Source organism: Ursus arctos, unplaced genomic scaffold (genome assembly GCF_023065955.2).
Source record: "Ursus arctos isolate Adak ecotype North America unplaced genomic scaffold, UrsArc2.0 scaffold_30, whole genome shotgun sequence".
In the NCBI taxonomy this organism is placed as follows: domain Eukaryota; kingdom Metazoa; phylum Chordata; class Mammalia; order Carnivora; family Ursidae; genus Ursus; species Ursus arctos.
The window spans coordinates 13,642,418-13,665,794 of NW_026622986.1; the positions used below are offsets into that span (position 1 = coordinate 13,642,418).

A 23,377-nucleotide genomic window follows, 5' to 3' on the forward strand; every position below is an offset into this window, starting at 1 on the left:
GACTGAGTAGTAAGTTTGCCAGGTAAAGAGGCAGAAAGACGATGTTTGGCAGGAGGAACATCCGTCAAGATTACGTGTTTTGCCGAGGGAACAGCAGTGCAAAGGCTAAGATGTACGAGTGAACTTTGGAAGATTTATGAGCAGTTCAGTTTTGCTGGTATTAAAAGTGTGCTATGGGAATGGTTGGAATGAGGTGAATACTTAGCTAAGGCAAGCTTATGAAAGTTTTTTGGTACTATGGAAAGGAGTAGATCTTACCCTGTAGACCTTGGGAAATTAGGTAGAATGCTCTTAGCTGCAAATAGTAGGTGGCTTGTAATAGTGACTAAAATGGGGCACCTGGGTGGCTTAGTCAGTTAAACGTCGACTCTTGGTTTTAGCTCAGGTCACAATCTCATGGGTCATGAGATCAAGCCCCACATCCCGTTGGGCTCCGTGCCCAGCATGGAGACTGCTTGAAGATTCTCTTCTTCTGCCCTTCCCCCATTCGTGCACTCTCTCTTGCACGCTCTCTCTCTCTCTCTCTCTACTCAAATAAATAAATAAATCTAAAAAAACTGAAACAAAACAGTGACTAAAAAAAATAGGAACCAGAGTTGTTTTGATGATGTAGTGATGTCATCAGGATCCCAGTTGTGTCTTTTTCAGCTTTGAGGTTGGCAGTATTTTGTGTCTCCTTTTCTGATTGGCTAATTAGCAACAGCTCCAGGCATATTCTCACATGAGAATATCCATGGACTGGAAGGACTGTTTTCCTTTATATGTTTCTTTTAAACAGGAAGAAAACTCAGAGGCTTGCAGTAAATTTCCTCTAACATGTTATAGGCTAGATTATATCACATGCTTGTTCCTAAACCAGTCACTGGTAAATCAGGTATTGTGAGTAGCTTAGACTAATCATTTCTCCTTTTGAAGCAGGGGTGAGGCCACGTTCTTTGTGTATGGGGACAATAAATATCCAGATAAAGTTGTGGTTCTCCAGCAAGAATGAAGAATATGGAATGGCTATTGGGGAGGGAGCCAGTGGTATTTGATGCAGGGATTCATTGGAGAATTTGAAGCAGAAGGCTAATAAGATTGGATTTGAATTAGGGCATAAAATAGGGATCAGCAGGCTTTTTCTATAAAGGGCCGGAGAGTGAATATTTTAGGCCGTGTGGTTTCTCAACTACATTTACCATTGTAGTATGAAAGCAGCCATAGCAATATGTAGGTGAGTAGATGTGACTGTGCTCCAATAAAACTTTATTTACAGCACGAGATGGCCGGTCAGACTTGGCCTGTGGTGGTAGTTTGCTGGACCCTCATGTGGAGGATAGATTGAGAGGAACCATGTAAAAGGATTAGAAGACAAGGGAATCTTATATTTCCTTAGCCTAGTATCAGTCCATTATGAAATTTTCACCCTACTATACTGAAAAAGTCAGAGGCTCAATTTAAAATGTAGTTCTTTTTCTAGGCTTTATGTCTTTCTCAAATTTTTTAATGAAAAAATTTTTAAAGATTTTATTTATTTATTTATTTATTTATTTATTTATTTATTTGAGAGAGAGAATAGAGCACAAGTGGTGCAGATGGGCGGAGGGAGAGAGAGAAGCAGACTCCCCACTGAGCAGGGAGCCCGATGCAGGGCTCGATCCCAGGACCCTGAGACCATGACCTGGGGTGAAGGCAGACACTTAACTGATTGAGCCACCCAGGTGCCCCCTTTCTCATTCGTTTTGCTTAAAATTTTTGTTCATTTAAGAAATAACAATAACAGTTGGTGGCCTTTTTTTTTTTTTTGCCTCTGGCAGCGGAAATATAAAGCAGAGACAGAAAAGAGGTATAGTTAATACAATTTCATGATTCTTGAATGTGGAGAGTTAGGGGAGAGAGGAAATCTAAGAAGATTCATACGTTTCCACATTGTACACTAGCATTTAAATTGGACATGAAGAATGAGTAGGACTTTATTGGATGAAGAGAGGAGAGCAGTGGGAATAGGGAAGACCAGGTTTTGTCTATATGTTCAATTTGATGGAATATCCATGGAGCATATTTTCAGGAATTGGATAATGGAATACTAGGAGTTTCTAGCTGGAGATGTGCTTCAGGTTGGAGGTGCGGATTTGAAATAATCTGATTAGAATTATTAGGCAAAGTCATAGCTTGGGCCAAGATTGAGCTTGTCCATGATGGAGAACATACAGAATGAGGAGAAGGCCAGTGAACAAACCCTGGGAATACCAATATTATCAGGGGTGGACGGAGGAGTAGGAGTGGTAGAGAAGACTGAGGAGTGGCTGGGGACTCGTAGGAGAGGAATTAGAGGAAGTGATGTTGAAAAAATTTAAAAAAAAAAAGAATTTCAAGGAGGACTATTAATTGTATCAAATAAAATTACTGAAAAGAAAGTTGGATTTAACTTTTAAAAGCTCTTTGGTGGTAGCCTTTGCAAAACAACAATTTTTGAGTTGTAAGGTCTATTGTTTACATGATTGGTACTTTCTGTGTCCAAATATGGAAAAACAACACATCAAGTAAGGTCCTACCTGACTTTTTTGTTAGTATCTACCCAGACAGGGTCAAGGGAAAATGGTCTAGACTGGTGAGTAGACTTGCCAACATTTTCCTATAATTGTCAAAACCAAAGAGTCAAGGGTGACGAAAAGTGTTGTCTTTCTTACCTGTTTCTTGTGGAGATACTTGAGTTTTTCCTCAAGTCCTTGATATGCTCTTGGGATGAATACTAAAACAAGAATCTGGGAGCAACAGGCAGGAAGCCACTGTCAGGCCCTATCTCTGATATGGAATCTTGATGCATCTGTATTTTGACAGTTTTAAATTTTGGTCAGAAATAGTTTACAGACCAGCAGTTTGGAGAAACTGACCTCTTTTAAATATTTTATTGCAGAATACTGGTATAATACCAAGGAGAAAATACAAGGTGATATGCCGAATATATTAATTCTCACTACTTTAGAAATTCTGTGTCAGTAAAAAAAGTCAATACCTGACTATTTTTGTTAGTGATGTCTCTCTTGATCCTCTTTTCATTTGCCTTCTTCTAATATCTCCAGTTTTATGGCTCCTTTTTGAATTTCATCTCTAAAGAAAGCGCTAGGGGAAATTGTGTTGGAATCTATCACTATTAGAACACATTTCTACCATATGTATGTTTGACATATGTATTTCCTTCTAAGGTAATGGGCTACCTAATCTAAAGTGTATCTCATATTTTCTTAGTTCCTTATGCTCAACTTCTTTGTACATGTACCACAGTGACAGAGCTAGTGATGATGGTCTGCCAAGATTGAAAATATTTTCTGGATTGTCACATAGAAATTTTTATCTGATACGCTTTTAATGTGACATGCTTTTCTGTTTTTTTCAGAAATTGGTAAACTGTGGCTTAACGACAATATGTGGCCAATTACATTACCAAGTTTTTAACCCTCTATGTATATAAGATAATTCACTTTGTTTTCCCCAAAACAAATGGTACCAAATGAGTCCTATTGGTCTTTAAGGATCAGATCCACTATTTTCAGGGTGGAGTGGATAACTCATCCTATAATTTGGATGGAGAATTTTTGACTTTTTGACCAGTTTGTTAACAATTGCCTTTAATAGGTAAATTATGTCTTTAATTCTATAAGAAATTAAGAAAAAGAATGGAAACAAAAAACTATAATCAGTAGTGTGTAATCAGTAGTTATATATTTTTCTGTAATTATCCCAGTTACCTTATTGATTCATAACTACCATAAAAATGAATTAAGCCCTATTTAGTTGGAGAACATTTATGTGATCTTTTCATTTTTTTACAGGAACTTTTATACTGTAGAACATATTGATAATCATCAGGATTCTCTTTTTTTCCTGATTAAAATAGGATTGTTGCTTGTTTCACATTATTTTCTGACATCATTATTTCTCATATTCCTTTTATGCCTTTATTCATATGGATATAGAAATACAGAAATCTCCAAGGCAGATAGTAAGAAAAACAGATTGAAGGAAAGGTGTTCTGTGACATGACCTACTGACTGTAATCATGTACAAAACATCAACCCAAATCATAAAGATTCCACATAATGCAGTTGTATTAGAGGCTCCCAAAACGACACCCAGATGTGGTTTTTCACTAGAAGACCTCACAGGTCTCAGCATAGTTGTACTCATGCCTGTGGTTTATTACGGTGAAAGGATACAAAACAAAATCAGCACAGAGCAAAGGGGCATGGAGTGAAGTCTAGAGGAAGCCAAGTGCAGGTTTCTATGCGTATGGATGTGCTTCATTCCTCCAGCATCACATTATGATGACACATGTGAAACGTTGTCTGCCAATAGAGGAATCTTAGAGGGACTAAATGAAGTTTTCTTTAAATGACAGTCAGGTAGGCTTCTTTCCCCTAGCATATACCAAAATTCCAGGTTCGCAGAAGGAAATCAAGTATACGGGATAAATCACCTGGTTGGTACCAAGACTTAGGCAGAGCCACTCTTAGCAGTTATGGAATGGTGGGAACACTGCCCACATCCAGGCTCCCAGATACCAACCAAGGGCCAGCCGTTCAGGTGGGATCTAACGGTGGCAGTCTTTGGCCTGCTGTATGGAACCTTTCCTGCAGAGGAATTATAGCCCTGACTTACTTTTTAGTCAGATTTTCTTTCAATAGCAAGTAATATGGTGATATAACATGGTACTGATCTCAGTAGCATCATCCATATTAAATTGAAGTGACGGTTACTTTTTTGACTTTTATTTGTACATAAATTACAAGGGCAACATTAGGTAATTATAATCTGTTTTTTTATCTGATTAAACTTTCATTATGATTCTCAGATTAAACAATGATTTCTGATTTAAAGTGAGAATAGAAACTTTTAAGTATATAGATAATGCAGTTTTGTTTCCTATTGTGGTGAATCCCTGTTTATAATTATAAAATATTCAGTTTTATTTGTCAGTTTTTTTCTTGCCTAAGTTTGCAATTCAAATTCTTTGCTTTATGTATTTTCATATAGTTCAGTTTGGTGGATAATACCCATATTCTGTAACTTTGGTCTTTATCTTGATTTTCAAGGTGGCTGTATCTTGCTTTAATACATGGTAATAGCAGACTCAATGGATAGTTTTTTTCCCCCTACAATAAATAGGCCTCCTTTTTTAGAGCATTTTCAACTTCATAGCAAAACATAGCAGAAGTACAGAGAGTTTCCATTTACCCCACGTTCCCATACGTGTCTAGCCTGCCCTGTTGTCAACATCGTGTACCACGGTGGTACATTGTTACATTTACATTAAGTCATCCTTGTCCCCCAAAGTCCATAGTTTACATTAGGGCTCAGTCCGGTGTTGTACACCCAATGCACCCATGTGGTGTCACATAGAAGAGTTCCACTGCCTCAAAAGTCCTCCGGGCTGTGCCTATTCATCCCTCCTTTTGTGGAACCCTTTATTCCTAACTTAAAAAAGTTTTAGTTTTTCCAGAATGTGAAAGAGTTGCAATCATACAGTAGGTATCTTCTTGGATGTTTAAAACATTAAAATTCCAAGGTAATTGAATGTAGTGATTCAAGATTGCGTTTGTCCTTTGTTTTTTCTGTTTTTTTTCATCAGTGTAGGATCTGATGACCTGTGCCTTATGGACTGAGAAAGTGTGATTTCTGTGGACATTTGTCACATAATGGGGAGGGCTGAGAACAATGACATTATGTACTACTACCTAGCACTAACCATTGGTACCATCCTCGTCTAAGAGGTGAGTCCAGATAGACTCTCTAGCAATGAAAGTAGGTAGTCTCAAGAGGTTATACTTTATTAAACCAGATGCACTAAAGTCACTAACTTTCATACTTACCTTGCAATTGGAAATAAGGCGCGAGAGAGTCTGTTCGCTGTGTTTTGCCATGCTGCAATGTACCGTGGTACAGACCAAACTTTGTGATGAGGTGTTTCATCGTACACTTAACAGTCTCTGCTGAAGTGCTGGAGAAGTTCTGCTGTGTTACAGCAAAATAAATACAGTCTCTTTTAACTGCTCCTAGTCGTGCAAGTCCGGAAGAATCATGCTATTTAAGTTTGACTTTGTCATCTGTGATAATGATTCTGCTGATGATAGCATTTTCTGTCAGTCTCATAGGGTTTGGTTCCAATTATGGTCATTATAAACATTCACTTACAGGTACCAAATTCTGATAAATACCATTCTTTTTTTGCATTTGGTAAACGTAGAGGAGAAAGTAAGATTTCTTAATGCATTAACTGCCTACCAATAGTGTAGTTAATATTCCCTCCAGTGTGGTTTCCGGGTGTGGTCCCAAAGGAATAATTTTTAACAAATCATCAGTCTTATACTTTTAATCTGTATTTTTCTGTTGTTGATTTAAAATGTATTTTGGTTTTTTCTTTAGTGGTGGATGAGAGTTCTGAAGACACGTTAAGCAGGTAGGATTTTTATGGATTTTTTTAAAATTATGTGTTGACTGAGGGAATGCAGAGAAAAGCCTTTGTGGAGAGTTCTACTCTGGGCTAGAGACTATATTATGTGCTGGACATTTATTACTTACGTAGTCATTACAATAGCTTCACAAAGTAGCTGTGCTATTATAGCCTATTTTTTATTAATTAGTCATCTGTGGTTCAGGGAGGTTGATTAATTGACCCATGATTCCATAGTTAATGAGTAGCAGAGCCATGATGTGACTGTCAGCCTGTGTGACTCCCACACCCATTCTTCTGTTCCTCAGCAGCACTGGGATTAAGATACCAATCCTAGTCAGATCAACTCAGAAAGTCAAATGTAGTCATGTGTTACCTCGGATTTAGAGTTTTCTTAAGAAACCAGGTTAGTCCAAGCATTTGTCCTAGTATATTTGACAACTAGTGATAACTAGAGGCAATTAGTGCAGTGGTAACTAGTCTCTTATTTTTACATATCAAAGATTTTGGGGTGGATCTCAGTAACCTATAGCCACAGTACATAGCTTTTACATAAGCAAGACCTAATCACGCAAGTTCTTAGCTGTAGTGATGTCTGCTCTCCTTGAGATGAATGATTTTTCCAGAAGTGAAGGATATGTAATCTAGGTGTAGACCATGTTACGTTAATTAAATTTATCATCTATTTAGAGGATCTTTCTAAATGGTTCTCTATTTACTGATTCCCAGTCTAGTTTTCTCTTTAGGCTAGTACCCTTCACTACTTCGTTGAAGCTTTTTCTTTTTTTGTAGACTTTTTTCCTTTTCTCCATGACTTTTCTATAATCTTTTCTTGATTTTTTTTTTTTTTACTTTCTTCTCTGCTTTTCTTGGTGCTTCTTTTATTCCATTAATTTTTTCATTTCTGCCAGCTACGTATTCTCTGTTTTTGTATCGACAACATCAAGAGCACGTAATTTCAGGATTTTAAGGAATCTTAGAGCTGAATGAATCAAAATACCCTCGGGTACTGCAACCTATGTTTAACATCCTCACCAAGTGGTTGTTTAAATGGAGAATTTGAAACTCAAAAGAGATTAAAGTGACCTATTTGGCTATGGTCAGTGATAAGTGTGAGATTTAAATTCAGGTTTCTTCCTTTTTTCTCATCTAGTTCGTGAATGTTTTAATAATAGAAAGATGGGGAGTGGGTCTAGTAAACACAGGGAAGGTGGGTTAGGAAGGAGTTAGCAGGGGAGGCCGAGTTTCAAGAACAACACCATTGGGTTGGATAGGAATAAGAGTTTTAGAAAAGATGTCAGAATATTGGGTTTTATGGTAAGTTAGATAAAGATACATTACAGGAAGGAAGGATACACACACACACACACACACACACACACAAAGGAATGAAGGACACAGGATATTGGGAGTTGTGTAGAAAGGCATATTAAAATAGAGGGTTCAAGAGAATCCTGAGCAGCTTTTTTGTTTGTTGGTTTAATTGAGCGAACTAGCGTACTTCAGGTTTTCTGTTGAGAGATATTAAAATTATTTGAGCCACTGGGAAGAGTCTTTTTACAGAATATAGGAATGTGATATCATCTACTTCCACTCCAACTTACAGAGAGTGGCTTAGATCCTGTCGAGTAATAGGGGGAATGGAGATTCTGAACTATCTAGATGTATGGCCCAAGGTAGTGGTCTCCTCCATCCACCTCTTTTCCTAATTCTTTGATGCCCTTCCATGTACATGTAGGGTTTGGTGGGGTGGGACTGGGTGTCATATCCATAACAGAGCTTCATTTGGGTAGTTGGTGACATGTCTACGTTGAGATGACTCCATGGATGACTGAAACTCCGTGTAGCTTGTTCTCCAGGAGCAGCAAATGGCTCCTACTGTTGGTCATTTGAGCTGATCCTTGTTTTGGGAGCCTGTGCTTTCATAGTCTAGAGATTGAAAAGTTGAAGAGTACGGCTGAGCCCTGCAGAAGAGTGATCTAGGAGTGGGAGCTCACAGAAAGAAACTATTAGGCAGATCTAGGGAAATAGAGGCACGATTACCTGGACTTTATTTTTTATAGCAGTCTCTCTTCTTGGGTATCTGAGTGCCTATGAAGGTTTTTAAGGTCTTGCTAGTTTATATAAGGCAGGACCTGTGTAGGAAAGAAGTTGGACCTTCTAATGTTTAATCTTTTATTCTCTCTGGGAAGAGTATTCACACTAATAACATAAATTTGTGTATTTATTTATTTTTTAAATTGAAGCATAGTTGATACACAGTGTTGTGTTAGTTTCAGGTGTACAACATAGTGATTCAACAACTCTGTATGTTACACCATGCTTAGCACAAGTGTAGCTACTATCTGTTACTGCATAATGCTATTACAGTACCATTGACTGTATACCCTATGCTGTACTTGTATCCCTGTGACTTACTATAACTGGAATCCTGAACCTCCCATTCCCCTTCTCCCATGTTGTCTGTTTGCCACCCCCTTACTTTCTGACCATACAGAATTCTCTGTATTTCTGGATCTGTTTCTGTTTTTTGTTTGTTCATTTGTTCTGCTTTCTAGATTCTACATATAAGTGGAATCATGTAGTATTTGTCTATCTCTGTCTGACATATTTCACTTAGCATAATATCCTCTAGGTACATCTACATTGTTGCAGATGGCAAGATCTCCTCCTTTTTTATGGCTAGGTAACATTCCTCTGTGTGTGTGTGTGTGTGTGAGAGAGAGAGAGAGAGAGAGAGAGAGAGAAAGAGAGAGAGAGAGGGAGAGAGAGGTACATCTGTTGATGGACACTTGGGTTGTTTCCATATCTTGGCTGTTGTAAAGAATGCTGCAATAAACATGGGTATGCATATATCTTTTCAAATTAGTGTGTTCATTTCTTTGGGGATATATTAAATAACCAGTAGTGGAATTACTGGATCATATGGTATTTCTATTTTTAATTTTTCAAGGCACCTCCATACTGTTTTTCACAGTGGCTGCTCCAGTTTCTATCCCCAACACCAGCGCACAAGGGTTCCTTTTTCTCCACATCCTCGCCAATACTTGTTTTTTGTGTTTTTGATTTTAGCCATTCTGACAGGTGTAAGGTGATAATTCATTGTGGTTAACTTTTGTATGATTAACTTTCAAACATTTCAGAGAGTTCTTTGCTTGTCACTCTTACTTATGGGAACTAAGACTGTTTAAAACCAGAGGCCAAAGTTTGAAAGACCTGTACTCTAGCAACTATAAAACATTGATGACAGAAATTGAAGATGACACAAAGAAGTGGAAAGACATTCTATGCTCATGGATGGGAAGAACATATATCGTTAAAATGTCTATAGTACCCAATGCAATCTGCAGATTTAATGCAATGCCTATTAAAATACCAACGACATTTCTTACAGAACTAGAACAAACAGTCCTAAAATTTGTATGGAACCACTGAAGACCTCGAATAGCCAAAGCAGTATTGAAAAAGAAAAACAAATTGGAGGTATCACAATTGCAGATTTCAAGTGATAATACAAAGCTATCCTAATCCAAACAGTATGGTACTGGCATAAAAACAGAGATATAGATCAGTGGAATAAAACAGAAAACCCAGAACGAAACCCATAAGAATATGGTCAATTAATCCTTGACGAAGCAGGGAAGAATATCCGATGGGGAAAAAGCAGTCTCTTCAACAAATGATGTTGGGAAAAGTGAACAGCTACATGCAAAAGAACGAAACTGGACAGAAAAATAAACTCAGAAATGGGTTTAAGACCTAAATATGACACCTGAAATCATAACATACTTGAAGAGCGCACAGGCAATAATCTCTGGTATTGGCTGAAGCAACATTTTTTTGCTAGTTCTATGACCTGAGGCAAGAGCAGTAAAAGCAAAAATAAACTGTTGGAACGACATCAAGATCAAAAGGTTTTGCACAGTGACGGATCAATACACAAAACGAAAAGGTAACCTAGAGAATGTGAGAAGATATTTGCAGATGACATATCTGATAAAGGGTTAGTATACAAATATGAAGTACTGATAGAACTCAAGACCCAAAACACAACCCTGTTTAAAAATGATCAGAAGACATGAGCAGACATTTTTCCAAAGAAAACATACAGATGGCCAACAGGCACATAAGAAGATGCTTAACATCACTCATCGTCAGGGAAATGTAAATCAAAACTGCAGCGAGATACCACCGCACACCCGTCGGAATGGCTAAAATCAAAAACACAAGACACAAGTGTTGGCCAGGAGGCGGAGAAAAAGGAACCCTCTTGGACTGTTGGTGGGAATGCAAACTGGTACAGCCACTGTGGGAAAAAGTATGGTTTCCTCAAAAAGCTAAAAATAGAACTACCCTACAATCCAGTGATTACACCACTTGGTATTTATCCAAAAAATACAAAAACACCAATTCAAAGGGATACATGCACCCCTATATTTACTACAGCATTATTTGCAATAGTCAGTCCAAGTGTCCGTTGACAGATGAATGGATAAAGAGGAAGTGGTATATATACACAACGGAATATTATTTAGCCATAGAAAAGAATGAAATCTTGCCATTTACAATGAAATGGATGGAAGTAGAGAGTATTATGCTAAGCGAAGCAAGTCAGAGAAAGACATGAACCATATGATTTCGCTCATGTAGAATTTAAGGAACAATAAAAATGAGCAAAGAAAAAAAAGAGAGAGACAGACAAACCCAGAAACAGCCTCTTAACTATAGAGAACAAATTGATGGTTGCCAGAGGGGAGATGGGTGGGGGAATGGCTGAAATAGGAGATAGGGAGTAAGGAATGCCCTGTCATGAGGAGCCCTGGGTGATGTATGCAATTCCCGAATCATTATATTGTATACACGAAACTAATATAGCACTGCATGTTAATGCTACTGGAATTAAAATAAAAACTTAGTAACAAAAACAGAGGCCAAATTTTAATTATATCAACAAACTTCTTTCAATAAACAGATAGCTGACCTTTCACTCAATTTTTCTTTTTAATGAACTTCGTTTTGTTGTATATTTTTGCCCTAAAGTCTTTCTGTTTACCGTGGTGCCGATGATTCATGGCCTACATCAGATGATGACTTTAATATCAAGGTAAAGTACTCTCTTGTGAAATTAATTTTCCTGCTCTGAATTTAGTTTCGTCTATTATTTACTGTTAAAATTTAGCAGTGGTCTGCCTGTCATCATTTTATGTTTGTAATGGAAAGTTGGTCAGAACAAACCATTTTACAGAAATACGACAAGTTGACAATTTTTTTTTTTTTTTTACTCTGGGAAATACTGAAGGTGGAGGTTGAAGAAAATGGGCTGGAAAATATATAATGATAGGAACAGTACATTGGGAAAAGCTTTCCCATAATGGTGGAAATAGGACATTTGGTCAAGTATGAGGATTTTTTGTTTTTCACTTTAGTGTTTATTCTTTTTGGCGGTCGGACTCTAAGTTGCTCCTGAGGCGCGGCAGGGTTGCCATGGGGACCAGCGGAAACTTTTTAGCGCGGGTCCAGGGAGGGAGGCCACTGGGGAATCGGGTGGCCTGGAGGCATCTCGCATTTTCTGCCAGCCCGCCGCCTCAGCCTCTGGCGAGCCCGCAGTGCCCGGCCGGTCCTAACAGTCCTTGTCCGACAGCCTCTTCCCCTGGGCTGCTCAGGGGCCGCCGCGCCAGTGGGGAGCGGAGCCGCCGCAGGTAAGCGGGCGCCAGCCCGGGTCCTTGCGCCGCCTCTCCGCCCCCCGCGCGGCTCGGCCTCCGTGGCGGGCTTAGCGTCTCTGTGCTCGCGGGCGGCTGGGGTCTCCCAACTCGGCGCGGTGCTGCTCTGCGGGAGGCCGGGACCCCTGCCCCCGCCTCGTCGCCGCCATCAGGTAGACGCGGCCACCACCAGCGCCCTGGCAGGACGGGCTGGCAGGGTGGGCTGGGGTGGGGGGTGAGCCGGGGCTGGCGGCTGCGGGGTCGACGTGAGGAGGGGGACGTAAAGACGGAAACATTTGGGTGCCCCCGCCGCAGCCCCAGGTGATGGTCACTGCAGAGCCCCCAGCTCACGGGTTTCTCAAGGATAAGGATTTTTACTGTGAGTTTTAGATTATCTTAACATGACTCTCTTTCATTCTTTTCCTTCCTTCCTTCCTTCCTTCCTTCCTTCCTTCCTTCCTTCCTTCCTTCCTTCCTCTAGAAAACATGAATTTTATTTTTTATTTTTATTTTTTTAGAACAAAAAATATTTTAGTAAAACAGAAGATCTACAGATATTTCCAGACAAGCCATACAAAATGGTCACAAGCTTTTTCTTGAAGGAAGGATTCTACACCTGACAGCAAAGTCACAATGTTATTAGTGAGGGCTGTGATGTTCCTTTAATGTTCCCATTTTGGTTCAAACAATCAAGTTTGTCCATCTATAGCGTCTAAATAAAGTGCCATGTACTAGCATGGGGAAAACAAATGACAGAGCAGATTACAAAAAGTCAGGGAAGTGGGAAAGGTCATAAACGATGTTTTCAATCCGGGACATACCAAATTTGAAGCACCCAGGAGACTTAAGAAGAAAGTTATAGACAAATACATTTGAAGTAGGAAAAAAATGACATCGCTCAGGAAAATATAATTAATATAATTATACATATTTAAATATAAATATAACAAAATATAATTGATATAATTACATAATGTGAACCTACACAAAACTCTGAAATTTTCAGAACAAAAATAAAAGCGGGGGGAAAAAGCCATGGGATTCAATATTTCAATTGTATACTTCACATTAGTCTCAAGGATAGAAAATACACTTTTATTAACCTAGGCAAGTTAACCTAGGCACCTGGGTGGCTCAGTTGGTTAAGCATCTGACTCTGGATTTTGTCTCAGGTCATGATCTCAGGTTTGAGAGACTGAGCCCAACATCAGGCTATAGCCATGCTCAGTGGGGAGTGGCCTTCTCTCCCTCTCTCTTCCTCTCCCTCTTACCCTCTCCCCCCACCACTCTCTCTCTCTCTCTCTCGCTCTGAAATAAATAAAACTTTAGGAAAAAAACATATGCAGGCAAGTATTCACCTCTGTAATGAACAGCATTTTTAAGATTAATAAAAAGTTTTGATCGCAAAACACCGATTTAAGATTTTGTAAGAATACTCCTTTTTAAAAATCAATCTTAAAAGATTTAAATCGTGGAAGAGAAATACTTATGGGATCATAGCATTTGGGGGCATTTTTAAGTACTACTATGATTTATGAAAAAAAGATAAATCCCATTTTAAAATTCATATGGTTTTCTTCTGTGAACTGTGACTAGCAAACTAATAGCTCTAATTTCCTATCTACGAATACAAGACGGTAGTTAAGGACTGGAGAAAGAACCTAGTACTAAAAAATTAATAATCATGACCATCCAAGCTGAATGTTTTAAAGACTCCAAATACATGTATGATTATCATGCAGGGCCCAATATTCACATGAGGAAAGAAGAAAGGGACCAAAAAAATCCAATCACCAGTATTTCTGAGTTTCAGATTCGAAAGAATTCACACGTTAAATTTAACAACTACGTGCGTGCCTGGCTGGCTCAGTCGGAAGGGTGTGTGACTCTTGATCTCAGGGTTGTGAGTTCAAGCCCCGTGTTGGGTATAGAGATTACTCAAAATTTTTAAAACCTAAAAAACCCAAGAATTAACAACTAGGAATACTAAAGTTTCCTGAGAATAATATAAAATGCATCCACTATTGGAGATACTTGAAAAAGTAAAAATCATCTTCCAGAAATAATTCTGTACACTCTGTTGGCAACCTTTCCTTCCTTATGACTCTACGATGACAAATAGTTCATATTAGAAAAAATGTATAAATTGTGAGTTCATTCATTCGATGTCTGTGTATCTATTATATGCAGATATAATTAAAAATAAATCAGAATCCAGAAACAATTTTCTTCTTTAGGAGTGTTGCCGCTTAAAATTTATTTCATTTACTGGATAAAGATTAAGAACCTCACTTACATAATCAGAAATTTCCGTTGTAATTAATGAAAAGACTACATAATGTTTACTTATTTCCTCTCTTTATTCTCAAAATTAAAAATTGTAAATGCTTAGCACCTTCAGCTTTAGACACCCAAAAAATATGGCAATCCAATATTGTGAATGATCCTATTGGTAGGGATAGAATGAATAACAAGTTTTTTATGAAGGCAGAGAGATCACAGGTACTGAGCTTTGGAATGGTGGGTCACTGAGGATAATGCTGTATCTTTATTTATTTCAGGTTTTGTTTTTGCACCTTTAAGATAGGGGCTATCATGAGAGCAGCTATTGCTGCTTTTTATTATCTGTTTGTCTCTTTATGTAAAAGTCCTATTTCCCCAACTAGTTCTACATGACCTTCAAATGCAAGGACCACATTTTATGACTTCCCACATTCAATGCCTCTGGAAATTGTCTTGCAAATTTCAGGGAGGCAGTACAGAATAGTGTCTAGGAGGAAGGGTTTGGGGATTAAAAACCTACGCTAGAACTTCCACTTTGGCTTACTGTGTGACACTGGGCAAGTTACTTGACTCTTTCTATGTCTTTATTTTGAAAGGGTGTAGAGTACCTCTCATTGTTGTAAAGAGTAAACAATCATATAGATAAAGAGTTTAGGATAATGTATGGAATGTACTATTCTTTTAAGAAACATTATATAGTATATAACATGTGTCTGGCTAGGGCTATAGATGCTGGGGATATAATAGTGAAAACGACAGATAAAAATCCCTATCCTCATGGACATGTTTTTGTGGGGGTGGGGAGAGACAGATGATCAGCAAGCAAACTAAATACAATAAATAATTCTTGATAGAAACAAGTGCTATAAGGATATGAATAGATAATAAGATAAAGAACAGCTGAGAGTTAGGGTAGGTTGCATTAATTAGGGTGGTCAGGAAAGACCTCTGAGTTAAGAAATGAAGGATAAGGAAGAGACAGCCATGGAACAAGTTGAGGTAATCATGTTCTAAATAGGAAAGAGTAAAAACAAAGGCCTTGAGGCGGGAATGAGCTTCAAGAATAGAGATAGAATAGATTAGCTTCAAGAATAGAAAGAAAGTGTTACTGGAATGTACTGAGAGGTGGTAATGACATAGAAGATGAGTGTAAGAGACACAGAAGGTGTTCAATAAGTGGTTAAAATACTGTAATATAGAAACATACTAAGTACTTTAAAAATTTCTACCCCATAGCAATCTGTAAATTGTGGCTACATTTGCACTGTTTTCCCATGGATGGTTTTACTGAAGTGTTATTTTATTTTGGTGCCTGTTTCTCTTTCCTCCTTTTAGTCTTGGCCTTCTTGTCACTAGCTCCCTTAGCTCTAGGAGCTTGAGTTTTCCAGTCTCTCTGATAAGATTTCAGTCAAAGAATAAGCTATTTCTAGTTGCTCCATTCTCAAATGTGAATGAATAAATTGGAATTTGAGAGGCAAGGGAGGTGGAAACCGAAAATCCAAAATTTCTTGCAAAAATAAGTTGGGTGCTTTTCTTGCTCTCTGGCTCAAACCTGTAAGGGAAGCATTTTCCAGATGCAGACAGCAGGAGAGTAAGGGCAGAGGCACAGCAGGTTAACTCATGGGCAAAGCATTTTTTTTTTCCCTCACCAGCATGCTTGGAATGACACCCTGTGGGTCCCTGACTTCTTTCAAGCTGGTAGCTGGCAGGTCTTGTCATCTGCCATTTCTTGACTCTCTTAGTTGTCCTTTATGGTGAGGTCTTAGATGCAGAGGTCAGGGGAGGCCTGAAAAACTGCCAGTGAGAGGCATAAGGCCTAGACGTGAGATTGGAAGAGCCAGAAGAGAGACCACAAACATTTGGACATGAATTTGAAAGTCGACTTTGCATGACAGGAAGTATGGGTAGGAATATACCTCTAATGAGGAACATAAAAATGGAAAATAGGGATTATGGGTTTTAGGAAATAAAATAATCATCATGAGCTTCTCGAATGTGACAAATGTGGGATTTAGCTTTTTTATATTTCATTTTTTTCTTTCCCTACTCTCTTCCTTGTTTCATTAATTATATTTTTAATTATTCTACTGGTTACCTTGATTTTTGCATCCATAAATTTTAAATAGTGTCTTCTATTTTTTACTTTTCTTTCTTTGTCCTCCTACTTCTCTTGCTATTCCTGTATTTTTAGAAATTGAAGATGGTGGCATTTATAACCTGTCACTGCAGTAAAAAACCAAAACCCCCAAAAAAGTCTGTGCTTTGTCTATTCGTTGCCTGTAAGAAATGAACCTTGAATAACTGAATCTGTGCATTTTCAGAATGTTCCAAATTTCAAGGACCAATGGATTATCTCTCTCTAGATCGGTTGCTCAAAACCATGCTACCTTTAGTTTGCATATGTCTGCATGGAGACTTTTCACATATTGCTCCCCTGCCTTTGGGATTGACATCTGCTTTCCTTTTTCATGATAAAGAGATAAAAAGGAACCATATATTTTACTTATTTCTAAAATCATCTAACTTTTTAATCCAACATACTATTTGTTATAGAAAATTTCACATTTTTGTTGAAGGCATTCTTGTTGGAGTCCCATAATTTGTACAAGTTGCTTTGGGTCTTCTGGAGACTAACCATCATGGAAATCTTTTCAAATTATTGGAATTTTGAATCCAACAGTATGTTGGATACAGGTCCTCTTATTTCTAGAATTCTCATTTTTTTCATCCCCTGGAGTATAATTTCAAATACTTTCTAAGCATTTCAGGTACTTTCTAAGTAAAATTTCTAAGTCTTCCCATGTCTGAGAACATGTCTTTGTGCATGATTGATTGTTTGTCAGAATACAGAGTTATAGGTTCAAAGTAATTTCGCCCTCAGAATTTTAAAGACATTGTTTTCAACATTCATTGATGCTGGCAAAAAAATTTTGATATTAACCTGATTTATTACACTTTTGTTGGTACTCGTTTCTTTTCTCTTCATAGAAACTTCTAACATCTTTTCTTTTTCCTTGGGGTTCTGAATATTCATGATGATGTGCTTAGATGCGATTCTTTTTATTCATCAACCTTACCACTTAGTTGGCCCTTTTAGATTTTCCCACTCAGAAATTTCTTTTATGATTGCTTAAAACTACTTTCTCCTATCCGTTTGTCTTTCTGGAGCTCCTAATAGTGAGATACTTGACTTTCCAGATTGATCTCCATATTACTTAACTTTTCTCTCGTTTTTTCATCTTTTTCTCTTTACTTTCCCTTGTAGGAAATTTTCTTATTTTTTCCTTTTTAGTAAATTAGTTTTCATCTGGCAATCTCTTTTAATTTCTATGAACTCTTTCTTGCTCCAATTGTTTTTCATAATTGTATGTTCATTTTCTTAAATCTCTTTGAGAAAATTAAAATACTTATTAAGTTGTCTTCTGTTGCCTGAATTATTGCTGTTTGTTCCTGGTTTACTTGTTTTACTTTTTCCTACCAGTTCTTCTTCTTTATGGTACCAGTTTATCTCAAATGTGATCCTTAGTCATCAATTTTCTGACTGAAGGGCTAGGTTAATTTACATAGCTAGAGGACAGGGAACCTTGTGTCAGATGTGTAGGCCTAGTTCCTCAGTAGACCTCTTCCTTGATTGTTAGGCTTCAATCACTTTAGGATGCCTGAGAAGGAAGTTGGTAGTCTCTGGCCCACCCTAGACCTCTACTCTGGGAGAACTAATGGCCAATTTTAGAAGTTTTAGCTCTTCCCAGGTATTTCTTTTCATCTACTTACAGAATCGTCCTTGGTTTTCAGTTTGGGAAAAAATATCCTTACTGCCCACAAGGAGAGATGCGCCAACTTGTGTAACGGAAGGAAGTCCTTCAATTTATCACCTTGATGTCTGTCTCATTTTCTACTTCCGCTCTTGATACCAATTAACTTTGAACTTAAAATCTTTCTGAAAAGTCTGCTGGAAAAGCAGTTTTCACCTCTCTTCTAGCCCTGTCCTGCTCATGTCCTCGACTCAGCTCTCACAACTCTGGCTTATCAACAGTATAGTCCCAGAGAATCATGTCAAATCTCCAGTCAGTCATTTTGCCTCATTCCCTTTTATACTTATTTACACCATTAGAGTTGGATGTGGAGGGATGAGGTAGAGAAATATATGCTCAACTCACCAACTTGAACAAGAACTCAAACTTAGGTCTTTTGACAGTCTTCTTACCAAGGATATGCACATCATATTCAGCTCTTTTCCTTATTAGGTGTGTGTCCTTAGGCAACCCATTTCACCTCTTTTTGTCCCAAATTTCTTAACTATTATTTAGGGGAAATGATATTGAAAATACATAGTAATATAAACTGGGGAAATAATATCAGTCATATAGAGTTTCAGTGAGGATGTTTTAAGGGTATCTAGCATAATGTCTGACACATATGAGCACCCAATAAATGATAACTTAAAACACAGGATTCAAAGCATACAAGTAAAACCTATATTTAGTTCACATCTTGGGTACCTAACCAAGGCTACTTATTTTAATTTCAGTGGGAACACTTTTTTATTTACTTTATGGCCTTATTTACTGTTACTACTTCTGGATCAGACGTGGCCATTGTCACAAGCTGTATCTTTTTCTGTGAAAAATTACTATTGACAGATGACTTATTTTTATTGTATTAAATATTGGGGTCTAGAAAAAAGTCATTTAGAATGAAAAACTAGGCAGATTATCAGGTGGGTAATTTGACTTGAAAATCTATATGAATAAGAGCCAACAGAAAAAAAAGTGAGAAATTCAGTAATTTGAGAAATAATTAACAAAAAGATATTTTCATTTAGATATTATAGTCAAACACTAACATAAATGGCTTTTTAATTTAATCAACAGCAAACTGAAGGTATGAGATCATTTTATATTTTAAGACAGATTACAGAGTTCACATTAAACATTTATTTTCCTTGACAGATATACTTTGTCATTTTTTTCCTCCCTAGACATTAAAAAAGTAGGACTTTGGACATATTATATAACTTATCTGAACCTTATTTTCCTCAGCCATAAAATGAGAAAGTACTTCCTCTTTTATAGGATTATTATTTGAAAAAAATGAATCAATATAGGTGATCTCTTTGTCCTACGTTCCCTGACAAGGAATTGTCCTACCCCATTCAGAAAAGATACGGGTGGTACAAGGAACACTGTGGATGTGTTTGATAACATAAATTGTCCTCTTGTTATTTAAAATTGAAATAAAATGAAGCTCAAAACTATCCCAGTGAAGGAAAACCACAAAATGAGACATTAGTCTGCTACCTCTATAAAAGTAGCAGACTGAAAATATACTTTTCAGAGGAACAGTCATCTATTATCCAACTTTAAACCCTAGCACTTTTAAGAGATGCGCTGCACTTAATTTTGAAAGAAGTATCACCTTGAGAAGACCCACAATACAAAGATTGTATATGTGGATGGAGAATAGATGTTCCTCCTGATTGACCTTTCTTCCCTCCTGATTGACCTTACTTCATTTTATATTTATTGGTTCTCTTTTTTTAAAAATCAGACGTATTTATTTTTTCCCACACAAAATGTACAGATCTGCCCAAGAAGGTGTGACCTCATTGCCAAAAAACCTTCCAAGAACAAGAAGCCAGACAGATGCAAGACGTTTGTCACTATGTGAAGTTTGGCAAGCTTTCTCTGGACATGTCTGCTGCAAAGTAGTGTGGGGGAGGAGAACATTTACTTGCTTTAAGACAGACTGTTGTCAAATTCTTCTAGATGTTCTAGAGGGCATGAGACTAGGTTTTTGGTTCTTTTGCATTTCTTGCAGTTATATGCTTGAGCTAAATGATACCAGGCTGGGTGCTTTTGCAGGGATGTCTTCTGAGGATGAGATGCCCCAAGCGAAGGAATTATACAAAGATTACTTAAGTCACTGAAACATGAATCTAGACTCTTTTATAGTTAGATGGGAACAGAAAGGAAATAGCTCTTCTTCCCCTTAAAAAAAAATCTTTCCACTTTCCTCGATCCCATCCCGTTTGCAACTAACCTGTGAAGTGTGTGCTTCTGTTTGTATGCTATTTGTGTGCAAATATTTTAATTAAATACTTGCTATATAGCTTATTTATCCGCTTACCTTTTATTCACACAGCTGTTTTAAAGATCACTTCATGTTGCTACATGAACAAGCAGTCCATTTCTCTATTGCAATATAGTACTCTACCACTGCATAGTGTGCAGAAACTGTCCAGTCCCAGGGATGGGCACCCAGAATGTCTTCAATTCTTTGCCATTACAATAACACTGTGGTACGTTTATATGCCCCTTTATAAACCTGAATGAGAATTTCTTTGAAAGAGCAGGATTTCTGGGTCATAGAGAGGGGCAAATGTATTTTATAAAATATTGCAAGATTCTCTCTTGATAGGTTGCGCCAGTCTACATACTTACCAGCAGAGCGTGAAGGATCCTGGAGCTTTACATTACTGCCAACACTTGGCATTATATGGCTTTCTAATTTTTTGCCAGTTTAATGAATGGAAAGCGATATCTCACTATTGTTTCAATTTGCTTAAGCATCTCTTCATGTGCTTGTAAACCTGTTGGGTTTACTTTTCTGTAAACTGCTTGTTTATATCCTTTGTCTTTTTCCTATTATGGTTCCTCTATTTTTTTTTTTAAAGATTTTATTTATTTATTTGACAGAGATAGAGACAGCCAGCGAGAGAGGGAACACAAGCAGGGGGAGTGGGAGAGGAAGAAGCAGGCTCATAGCGGAGGAGCCTGATGTGGGGCTCGATCCCATAACGCCGGGATCACGCCCTGAGCCGAAGGCAGACGCTTAACCGCTGTGCCACCCAGGCGCCCCTGGTTCCTCTATTTTTATTGTATTGCAAGGAATCCTGGTATATTATAGATACTACTTCTGTATCAATTTTAGACATTGTACTATCACCCAATCTGTTACCTTTCAGTTAACTTTGTTCATAATCTTTTCCCTTGAACAGAGTTTTCAAAAATTTCTGATGTTATTAAAAATTTGCCCTACAGTTTATGCTCTATGGTTTAAGAATTCTTTCAGTACCTTGTCAAAAAATATTCTCTTATGTTATCAACTACCAACTTTAAAGTTTTTCCTTTCACAGTTCAATTTTTAACATCTGGAGTTACCCTTGTACATGGTATTAGGTAGGGACTGAGGTATTCTTTTTGTTCACTTAGTGAGCCAGATTCCCAACACTATCATCTTTAGCATAAGTGTAAGTGCCTTACATACTATATGCATATGTGTTTCAGAATTCTCTATTTTGTTCCACTGCTTCCCATGTCTGTTTTTCTGTCAATACTATGTTTTATTGCCATGGTTGGGCAGTACGTCTTACTAATTGCTTGGGCAAGGCCTACGTCTTTTCTTTTCACAGCTTACATTTATTATGCTGCTTAGAGCAAGCGATTGAGTTTCTCAAAAATCTATATGGAATTGTAGTTGGTTCTGCATTAAATTTATAGCTGCATTTAATAATTCACATTTTTAATACAGTAAATTATTCCTTCTTAGAGCATGGAATATCTCTCCGTATTATTCAGATTTTGTCCTTCATTAGAGTTTCAAAATTTCTCCGTAGAGGTTTTGTGTATTCTAGATTAACTTAATTACTACAGAATTTATGGGTTCTGATGGTATTTTAAATGCATCTTTTTAGTTACAATTTTTTGTTGGAGATTGTTGGCATAGATAAATGCTATTGATTTTTGTATATTGATTTGCTGTCCATCAACCTTGCCGAACTTTCTTATTATTCTCATATTTGTATGTTGATTTTATTGTCAGATAAATGATCATCTACAAATAATGATGGTTTAATCTCTTCTGAACTTTACGTATCATTTTTTTCTTTATAGAATTAGTTGTGACTTTCAGTCTATATTAAACAGCATTAGAGATAGTATGCAATCTTGACTTAAAGGGAACATCTTAAAAAGTTTCTCCTTTAAATATATTGTTGATAGAAGGAAGCTTTATCAAGTTAAGAAAGTTTTCTTTATTTCTAGTTTATCGTTACAGCAGAACTTTGTAAAATGTTCTTTTATCTTGATTAATCAGATAATTTTTCTCATTCTATTAATGCTGTGAATTTCATTGATATATTTTCTTTTATTTTTTTGGTTTTTTAAGTTTTTCTTTTAATTCCAGTTAACATATAGTGTTCTATCAGTTTCAGGTATACAATATAGTGATTCAACATTTCCATACATCCCTAGTGCTCATCACAAGTGTACTCCTTAATCCCCATCACCTATTTAACCCATCACCCATACTCCCTCCCCTCTGCTAACCATCAGTTTGTTCCTATAGTTAAGAGTCTATTTCTTGATTTGTCTCTCTCTCACTCTTTTGTCCCCCTCTGTTCATGTTTTGTTTCTTAAATTTCACATATGAGTGAATCATATGGTCTTTGTCTTTCTCTCGCTGGCTTATTATTATTTTATCTCTAATTCCATCCATGTTGTTGCAAATGACAAGATTTCATTCTTTTTATGGCTGAGTAATATTCCATTGTGTGATTTTATATATATATATAATACCACTTTTTCTTTATCCACTCATCAATTGATGGGCACCTGACCTTCCTCCATACCTTGTCTATTATAAATAATACAGCTATAAACATAGGGGTGCATGTATTCTTTGGGTAAATACCCAGTAGTGTGATTCACTTTTTGAGGAACCTCCATACTGTTTTGCACAGTGGCTGCACCAGTTTGCATTCCCACCTACAGTGCACTTTAACCAACACCGGTTGTTTCTTGTGTTGTTGATTTTAGCCATTCTAACAGGTGGGAGGTGACATCTCATTGTAGATTTGATTTGCATTTCCCTGACACCAAGTGATGATGAACACCTTTTCATGCATCTGTTGGCTCTCTGTATGTCTTCTTTGGAGAAATGTGTGTTCATGTCTTCTGCCAATTTT

At 37.3% G+C, this 23,377-nt stretch overlaps 1 protein-coding gene across 1 annotated transcript in view; it reads left to right on the forward strand.

The window, feature by feature from the left end:
• Nucleotides 1-23,377, forward strand: part of LOC125282795 (ankyrin repeat domain-containing protein 7-like) — a 117,770-nt gene that overhangs the window by 16,383 nt on the left and 78,010 nt on the right. The window contains exons 7-9 of the mRNA XM_057304726.1: nucleotides 5,609-5,750; nucleotides 6,403-6,436; nucleotides 11,471-11,534. Of these exons, the coding sequence (XP_057160709.1) occupies nucleotides 5,609-5,613 (5 nt within the window). The 3' untranslated portion in view covers nucleotides 5,614-5,750; nucleotides 6,403-6,436; nucleotides 11,471-11,534. The remainder of the gene's footprint in view (nucleotides 1-5,608; nucleotides 5,751-6,402; nucleotides 6,437-11,470; nucleotides 11,535-23,377) is intronic.